Source organism: Agelaius phoeniceus, chromosome Z (assembly GCF_051311805.1).
Source record: "Agelaius phoeniceus isolate bAgePho1 chromosome Z, bAgePho1.hap1, whole genome shotgun sequence".
In the NCBI taxonomy this organism is placed as follows: Eukaryota; Metazoa; Chordata; class Aves; order Passeriformes; family Icteridae; genus Agelaius; species Agelaius phoeniceus.
In genome coordinates this window covers 84,708,702-84,718,474 of record NC_135303.1, presented here as the reverse complement: position 1 = coordinate 84,718,474, position 9,773 = coordinate 84,708,702, and the positions used below count along the sequence as shown (strand labels likewise).

The following is a 9,773-nucleotide window of genomic DNA, read 5'->3' as shown; positions in this document are numbered from 1 at the left end:
TCATCCTTTTTGAAAGCAATTTGATATGTTGGACTCTTTTACTTGCTTGGTTTCTTTTTGAAAGCTTCCGCGTCGGCAGGAGGTAGGTAAAGCAAGCAGCTGTTTCCTCTGGAGTTAATTGGGGTTCCCCAAGCCTAGGTGCTGTGCTTTTCTGCTTTACTCCTTCACAGTTTGTAGCACTGAAACATTTTATTTTTAAGGGAGCTACTACACTCTCCCTCCCTACAGGAAACAGAATATAAAAAAAGAAAAAAGGGAGGGAAAAAAAAAAAAAAAAGAAAAAAAAAAAAAAAAGAAGGAGTTGGCAAAGAGCCAAGCCGAGTGACTGAAGTAAGAAGTAGGGAACTTGGAGTAAGTGTAGTTGCCGGGACACTGTATGTCAGAGCGAGTCGGCGGCGGATTTTAAGGGTGTCGGAGAGGACACGCGATGCCCATCGCACGGCGCAGATAAGGTTTGCGTCCTTAGGTGAATGTCCTGGCGCTGCCACTGCGAGCGAAGCCGTCGGTCTTGGGAGGGGATAAAGCTGCGTGTAAATGAGAAGAGAGGAGTGTACCGGAGTGCTATGGAGGGCAGCAACTTTGCTGCTGTGACTTTTACAAGCCTTCAAGGGTAAGACTGAACGCTTTCCTTCTCCTCTCTTGTATTTCCTGCCGGTTTCGGGGTGGTGCGCGGGGGGACAGAAACTTGTGGGGTTTTTTTTTAGACCCAAGAGTTTTGAGGAGCGTAATCAAAGCGCTCGGGGTTGGGCTTTGCCTACGGGCGAGCTGAGAGACGTCTGGGTGGAGTGAGCTGAGCTGTGCATGATTCCGAGCAGCAGCAGGAGCAGGAGCAGCAGCAGCCGCCCGGGGAAGCTGCTATTGTTTGTTCCAGAGGGATCAGACTGCCTTTCTCTTTGGGAACCCGCTCCGCCGCAGCCACAGCTGTTGATCCGTAACTTGAGCGTCGTCGCTACTAACTCACCCAGAGGAGCTGAATGCAGTTTTTTGACTGCCATCCCGGTGTCAGTTTAAAGAGTGTTTTAATGAAGACAGATGGAGGATGTTGGATCATTACTTTAAGACGTGGCAGATAACAGACTGAGCCTGTTTCCCCGCAATTACAGCTAATTGCATTGGCACATTGGAGTGTAGGGGTGGGAGCGCGGAGTTTCATGGGTTTCTTTATATATAGATTGGAACAGCACCAGAAAATAGCTGTAGGGCTCGCTCACCTCATCCACAATACCTGTTCAGGTGTGGAAAAAGCAGGGAGGTTTCAAGGATACTTTCAAACTCGTCGCACCGAGTCAGTAGATTTAAACCAGAGGCTACACTGCTTTTGTAAACCCGGATGGCAGGAGTGACCACTTAACAGTGCCTTAAACTTATGCCAGGTTTTAATTGTGAAAATCTGATTTCAGTCCTGAAAAAGAGTAGTTTTTGTACTCAAAACACACATTTTGGTTGTCCACTCTGCAGCTCACTTTCTGTGTTTGCAAAGCAGGGAGTGGTACAACACATGGTATTCCCTGTTTTGCTGTTGAGGTATTCAAACACAAGAGGATGTAAGGAGGGGTGGAGAAATGCAAATAGTAACATAGTTCAGTGCTGAAAGATGATTAATACTAATTACTTCTAATGGCTGAAAATTTTGCGTCTGCTTTTGTTAAGGAAAAGCAAATGCATTGTTCTCTTTGGAACCAAAATTTGACAAATTTGACTGAAACAGTTAGTACAGCTTCAGTTCAAAGGGCCCCTTGGCAAACACACCTTTGTGTGGCACATGGGAAGGTCACTTTGTGCCAGGTGTGCCAGGCCTTAATGCTGCTCTAACCAGAGCCTTGGCAAACACTGCACTGCGATGTCCTCCTTTTGCAATGCCTGTGAGTGACTGTGACTGTCCAGCTCCAGCACATGACATCTGGCAACAAGGGCACGGATAAAACAGGGAGGTTGAGGACCTGATGTATTTTAAATCCCTAGTATTTTCTCAGATGTGCCTCCAAATCCAGTGTAAAGTGATACATGTTCAAAATTCAGGGCCTGAGATCTTGTATTTAGCATCATTACTCCACGAAGAGCAATGAGTGGAGAAAAGAAGTTTTCAACCTTTTTTGTCATGATGCTTACTGTCTGGGATCTATTTTCTCATATGTTGAGTTATTGGTTGGAAATTTAGTACTTTAGCATGAAAAATAATAGAATTCTAAGATCGGTGGGTGTTTGTGATCGTTACATCATCTAAACAGAAATTTTTTTAAAAACCCAAACTTTTGTGCAAAAACTGACCTGACCTGAAAAGGTGAGTGGAGGCATGATACGCTTTCTGAATTTGTACCTGCACAGGGTTGTTTAAAGTTTTTTGTGTGTACACATACCACAGGATATTTGGTGGCAAAACTGACTGGAGAAATCTTGTTCTTCTGACTAATTCTCCTCATTTCTAGGAGCTTGCTTCTCGTACTTCAGCACAACTCACTGCCTCCTCAGATCTGATATGACCACTGTTCGGGCAGGAATTTCAGTCTGTACTGAACTACACCCCATGATCTGGATTAAAATAACCCTTCCAAAAATGATTGTATTTAACATGGATCATTTCACAGAGTCTGGGAATGAAGTGATAGGAACAGAGGCACTAAGTATATTCTAATTCATATTTATCATTGAATCTGATGTATCGTATAGCTTTGTCCAGAGAAACCAGGCCGAGAAAAGAGATATGTTTTCCATCCACAACATCTGCTCTGCATTCATCCAACTTGTGCCATGCCTTTTGTCATTTTGCCGCTCAAGGCTGTGGTGGTGGGAAATGCCTCCCTTCTCCTCCTCCAGTTTGCAGTACAGCCCTCAGTGAACCTTTGCAAAGCCCACATGTTGTAGCTTATTGCAACTTACCCCTCATGCAGGAGGAGCTTTGCAGTTGTGTTCTCAAGCCAAATCATTGAATTGTGGAATGGTTTAGGTTGGAAGGAACCTTAAATATCATCCTGTTCCAACTCCTCTGCCATGGGCAGGAACACCTTTCACTAGTCCAGGTTGCTCAGAGTCCCATCTACCCTGGCTTGAGAATTTCCAGGGATGGGGCTCCCACAGCTTCTCTGGGTGGCCTGTGCCAGTGTCTCATCACCCTCCCAGTAAAGAATTTCTTCCTAATACCTAACATAACCCTACTCTCTTTCAGTTTGAAGCCATTCACCCCTGTCCTGGTATTACATGCCTTGCTGAAAGTTCCTCTCAAGTTCTCTTGTAGCCTAAGTACTGAAATTTGCTCTAAGATCCCACCAAGGCCTTCCCTTCTCCAGGCTAAACAGCCCCCACTCTCTCAGCCTTTTCTCACAGCAGAGCTGCTCCATCCCTCTGATCATCTTGGTGCCTCCTCTGGGCTCACCCCAGCAGGTCCCTGTCCCTCCTGTGCTGGGAGCCCAGGGCTGGATGCAGTGCTCCAGGTGGGTCTCAGCAGAGCAGAGCAGAGGGGCAGAATCCTCTCCCTGCCCTGCTGCCCACGGGGCTCTGGTTGCAGCCCAGGACACGTTTGGCTCTCTGGGCTGTGAGTGCACACAGCCAGCTCATGTTGAGCTTCTCCCCCAGCAGCTCCCTCAAGCCCTTCTTCTCTGGTCCACTTTCAAACCATTCCCTGCCCAGCCTATACTTGGGATTACCTTGACCCACCTTGCTTCTACCTGTCTTAAATGAGGCAGAATTTGGTTTGTGAGAAAACATCACTTTCCTATTCAAGATCTGTCAAAGAAGCTTCTCGTTGTGGCTGTTGAAACACCCAGAGCCCTTGATCAAACTGTCAGCAGCCATAAAGCAGGTGGATTGTCAGTGGTGGATTGTCACACATTGCAGATGTGTGAGCAGCAGAGAGACAGTGCATAGAGCCCCGCAGGTACAACAGTTTTCTATGGTGAGAGGGGATAATTTATTTGTAGCTTGTACCCCCAATTCCCTGTAAGAATTGGGAAGTTGAATTTTAAATAATTTCTGCTGTAGGGCCTGAAAACATGGGGAAGCAACATGTTGTCCTGTTAAGCTGAGGGGACCTACATGAGTGCTCAAATACTCTGAGCCCCAGTTGATTACTGACAATGCAGTGTACCTGGGGTAAAAAGAAATGAAGAAAATCCAAAAATAATCAAGTGGAAAGTGGAACAACAAAGAGTCCAGAAGGGCTAACACAGACTGTGGAAAGCAACTAGAGGAGACTGAAGCAGCACTTCACTTTGCCTGACCATAGCTGGTGCCAGGGAAAATTAACACAAACAGGAAATTGCCTTTTTTTCTGACTGTAGAATGTTTTTTGTGTGTTTATGGGTTTTTAATTAATTGAGGAAAAGGAGGCTGTGAAATTGTCCTACCAAAATTTGAGAAGTACTTAATGCCACACAACAAAAGAAATATGAGATAACCTTTTTTTCCCTGATAATTTTTAAATTTTTTTCCCTGGAAAGCATAAAGAGAAATTAAAACTGTAATTAAAAATAGATGTGAGTGATAGGAGGCTGATGACCCATCATTGCAAGTTTGGAATGGAAACAGAATCTCAGATTTAAAAAATAGGAAAATAAAGAAAATTGAACAGGGCTTGAATTTTGATTGTGTGTGAAATCTGTGGGGGAAAAAAGTACCCTGAGTGACGTTTTTGTTAAATACAAGTGCAAAGACGTTGGACCATGCAGGTAGAATTGAGAGTCTAAAATAACCTAAGAAAAAAAACCTGGGGCTGAAAGGCAGGAAGAGCCAAGGTCAGCCAAGAGAGCACATCTGTCTGCACAAGCTGTGATAAGTGAGACAAACGGGAGCAGTACCTGTTGCTCCACCAAAGGGGACAATTTCACCATTACTTGCTTGTGTTTCTTTTCACACTGACAGCTGGTGGTCAACGAGCTCTCAGACTGAAAACAGACACCTGGAAGTGTGATAGTGTACTGTCACAGAGGGGGTGTGAGCAGGCAGCCTTGCACAGAAGCTACAGCCCTCGTGAGAGTGGCTTTCCTCTGTAAAGAACTGTGGGGATTAGATGTGTGAGTCAATAACAAAGCAGTAAAGGAAGATATTTGCAATATTATGAAAATAAAGGGTACACCTCAATGCAATAGGGGTGTGTCCAGCCCTTAATGCCATCATCTGTGTGCCCATTGAATACTGACACATTTTCAAATGACATTGTGGTTTGGGCAAGTCAGGAACTGAGTTTTGCCTAGAGGGTCAGGTCAGCTTGGGAAGGATTCATACATAACTCCTGGGATTTAACTAAGTGAGCAGGTATGCCAAGTCTGTGTGGTGGCAATGATGTATTGGAGAGGTAATTGGTGCAAATGGATGTGGCAAAGTTATCTCCCACATCTGCCCTAAAAGGCAAATTTTTGTGGGAATTGAAAGCCTATAAGGGTATTTGTGCTGCCATGATGGTAATTTAAATTTACTGCTGAATGAAGATGTTCAATGCATGCAATCCTGATTTAATGCACTGAGAAGCTGTGGCAACTACATGCTTTCCATATCAAAACATTGTATTGTTTCAGTCTTCTTGTCATGCTGCAGTCCCACCAGAAACCAGGGTTCAAAGAATCACAGTAATTAACAAAAGCCATGTGTCAGAGCTGAAGGAAGTCTCAGGTTTTTGTTTGGAAGATGTGAAAGTCTATTGTTTGTTTCATGTTACTGCTGATGAAAGAAAGCTTATAACCACCTTCGCTTCTCTGCTCCCCCAAAAATATAAACATCCTTTTTTCACCCTCTGCTGAAATTATATGCCTTGTTAATTGAGTGCACAGCTGGGAGAGGTTTGGTAGCTAGGGATTGTTTTTCTAAAAAGTTTGGAAAATACATGAAGATCCAGGGTTCATGTGGGTCATGTAATCATCAATATGATGATTATAACCAGTTAACCTTTTGCATATTTGTGCTGACAGTGAGGAGTGACTTTTGTTTTTCTGAAATGTTCTGCAAATACAGCAACATCCAAAGTTCAGATGGATCATGTAATCATCAATATTTTGATTACAGCCATCCTTGTGCTGCCAGGATTAGTAGATCAGGGATTATCAGATCTGTGACTCCTGGTGCTTCAGGAAATCTGAGGTCTTTACCTCTATGTGTGTGGGGAGTGTCTCACTCTTCCCACCATCTTATGGGGAACTCTCTGTCCTTGTTAGTAGGGTTTTGTAAAACATAATAGTAATTCTAAAACGTGGAAGAAATATGTTGAAAGTGATAGACTGAGGTCAGGGATGGAAAGTAAGTTTGGTCAGCAGGGTCAAGAAAGCTTTAGGTTGTGACGTTGCATATTTTAACTTTAAGTGGTTTGGCTTCACAGGCAGAGAAGTTCTGGGGAGAGGTGGTACCAAAACACTTGTGACGATGAGGAGAAACAATTGGAGGAGTGAATGGAGAAAGGACATCTTCCAAGTAGAGTGAGCACAGAGAGGCTCCAAACCCCTCACTGAATTCAGATTCATGCAACTGCAGCTGCTAAATATAGCTTTGCTGGAGCATCTGGAGCACAAGTTTGACATATGCAAGGATTGTAGAGTTTTCCTTAAAGTTTACCTTTTTTTTCTGCAAACACAGAAGTCCAAGCTCGCACTGGTGGTGTTGTATCAGGCTTGCATTTGGGCAGTGGCATAAGTTGTGTTTGCATGCGCGTGTTTCCAGAATATGACATATTTGCTATTCCTGTCTCCTTGGGCATCCTTGCTCTGCACAGATAGCATAGGAAAAATTGTAAAATCACATTCTGTTACCTAGAAAACTTGTTCTAGATAGACTGTGACTCTCTCAAGTGTGTCAGCTTGCCTCACTGACCACTTAAGCAACTGCTACAGTGTTCCTGTTGATTCAGGCTCCTGGTCACAGAGCAGTGCCAGCTTTTCTCATGTTCACAGATCCTCTAGGTTGTCAGCACCAACATCACCTTCAAATCCTTTAAATAAACTTGTCTGATGACTGGGGCACTGAAAATTTCACTACCAGCCAGTTTTGATGTGTTTTTTTTTTTTTTTTAATGCTCTATTCCTCTGCCTATCAGGACATATTCAGGGCTTTAAATGTATTTCTGGTGCCTGGCCTTAGCTTCTGTGTCAGGCAGTTTGAAGCCAGTGGAGGAAAAATTTTATTGTAGTCTGCTCCAAACATGCAGGATGACCAGCAATGGACAACAGTGTAAGCCAGCACATGTTGAGCAGCAGCAGATTTACAGGAAACCAGTGCTTCCCGCTGCTTCCTCCTCTTCAAGGAGGCTGGTCTTGCTCTGGGTAGACACACAGTTCCTCTGTATCTAAAGTACAAGTTCTGGGTGTGTATTTCTCATTTTCATATGGCACCAATGAAGTGACAACGTCCCTTTCAGTCTCTCCTCCACTGGCCCCTTCTTTGTGCCATGTCAGGTGATGAATTGACCAGCATGTCCCAGGTAAGGTAGCCCAATGATGCAGTGCAACCTGAAAACTTAAGATTATTTTGAATTTTAATGCATTCTAGATGATAAACTGTGGCTGCTGGCCACAGTGTTCAGGAATTTTTTCCCCCATTTATTTGGCATAGAATGACATGTATGTGCTGCTCTATGTGTTGTGAATTCCCTTCTCTTTTCTCTTACAGACATTCCATGGAGTTGGACTAAAATAAAGTTTTGGGATGTCTCTATTTGGATTAAAATTTGGAAAGAAGAAATTGAAAGGTGAGTTTCTGATAATGCCATTTTCATGGGAGCAAAGGAATGTAAATACAGCACACGTGCAAGTCCCTGAGCTCCTGTTTGGGAATATGTCTGGCCCAGAGCAGGTGGGGGAAAATACACTTTCTTTCCTTTTCCTGCATTTCATACTGCCTTGGAGGCGTGCTGCAGACTGGGTGCCAGTGAATGGGGGCACGTCTGCAACAGGACCAGCTCCAGAGTTTGTGCACTGTCGTGACACGTGGCTGCCTTGGGGAAGTTGGGTTTTGGTGGTTTTTTTTTTACAGGAATCCTTTGCGGGAGTGGGTGGATGAGCAATGCACATTGCAAGGGTCCAATGCAGTCTTTGGATGGTGAAATGTACTGGTGTGTCTCAAATTCTGTGTTCAATTTTGAGCCCCTCACAAGAAAGACTTTGAAGTGCTGGAGTGTGTCCAGAGAAGGGAAAAGAAGCTGGTGAAGGGTCTAGAGCACAAGTCTTATAAAGAGCAGCTGAGGGAGCTGGGGAGTGTTTAACCTGGAGAAAAGGAGGCTCAGAGGAGACCTTATTGTTTTCTAAAAGTACCTGAAAAGAAGCTGTATTAGGTGGGGGTCAGTCTCTTCTCTCAGGTAACAAGCAACAGGACAAGAAGAAATGGCCTCAATACTTCAGGGGAAGTTTGGATATTAGGAAAAATTTCTTCACAGAAAGAGTTGTCAAGTATAGGAACAGGCTGCCCATGGCAGTGGTGGAGTCACCATCTCTGGAGGTGCTTTTAACAGATGTGTAGATGTGGCATTTAAGGACATGGTTTAGTGATGGAGTTGGCAGTGCTGGGTAAACAGTTGGATTTGCTGATCTTGGAGGTCTTTTTCAATCTAAACAATTGTATGATTCTATTTTATGATGGCAATGGCCCAGATATTCCCTCCAATCAGAAACAGGAAGAAGGGTAAATTAGAGACATGGACCCTGAGAGCATACCCATGTGTGCAGCTTGAGAGACCCAGTGTGCAGTCTCTGGTTGGGGATCCAGGTCTGCAGACATGGTGAAGAGGGAAAGTCTCTAGCCTTTCCTTTCAGGGTGTTCCTTTCTGTATTTGACGAATGTGGAATTACTGCCCTACTTGTATTTTGACACGAAATTCTTTTCCAACCTCTCCAAGCTCAGAGGACTGAACAGCTTTTTCCCAGGGGTTTATTTTTGCAATTGTGCTGCTATTTCCCCTTCCTGGACCAGGGCAGACTGTGAGCCCTGGTGTTAAGGCAGAGGCATCCGTTTGCTTCTCTGACAGTCCCGGGAGAGGAGGTTGTGATTGCTCCCAGGGAAGGATCTCTGCCAGCCCCCGATATTTTTTACCCCATCTTGGCTTTGCAGATGAGGGAGCATAGGTTTGTCTGTGAGCCACTGTCCACTCAGGGCACCCCACTTGTAATGCAGTAGCTGTTCAGATTATCAAAGAGATTCTGTTGCTATATTAGGAAAGTGTTGTGTTTTGCCTGGGCCTGGGCCTGGGTTTTAGCAGGGAACGGTTCAGCCCCCCCACGCTCAAACAAATATTTGAGGAACTCAGATCTTCCTAGATACAAACCCTGTATTTTATTGGGAAGAATAATTTCTTTCACATCCAATCATCAGTTCAAAACCAATGAAGGCAAACTGGAAGAAGTTCAGAGGATAAAGGAAGCAGAGGTGATCAGGGAGTGAGGAGCTTCCATAACAGGAAGCTGAGAGTGTTTTCTCCTCCCCTTGTATTTTTAATTATTTTGCCTTGCATCCCCAAACCTATGATTTCTCCTTGCAAACATTTAACTAGACGTGTTAACTAGAATGTTAACTAGAATGTCAGTGTTGAAGTGCTATTTTAATCCAGGAGTTTATGAGTCTTTGTGTTTGTAGAAGTCCAGAGGACTGTGCTGCCTGAGAGCAGGCAAGGCCCTCCCACAGGGAGCATGACACGTGCTCATCTTGGAGGGGCAGTACTGCTTATGGCAAGACCAAATTTCTGTTCCAAAAACAAAGCTGGATGACATTTAACCTTGCTGAAGAGCCATGCTCATGATATGACTTTAATTGGAGGGAACGTTTTACCTCAGGCATCAGCTGCTGGACCTGGGATAAGGATTGCTCCC

General features: G+C 44.4%; 1 protein-coding gene across 1 annotated transcript in view; it reads left to right on the top strand.

Moving 5' to 3' along the window:
* Positions 1-303: 303 nt before the first annotated feature.
* Positions 304-9,773, top strand: part of LOC129132741 (phospholipid-transporting ATPase ID-like) — a 73,879-nt gene continuing 64,409 nt past the window's right edge. Inside the window, exons 1-2 of the mRNA XM_077172134.1 lie at positions 304-610; positions 7,585-7,663. Of these exons, the coding sequence (XP_077028249.1) occupies positions 7,621-7,663 (43 nt within the window). The 5' untranslated portion in view covers positions 304-610; positions 7,585-7,620. The remainder of the gene's footprint in view (positions 611-7,584; positions 7,664-9,773) is intronic.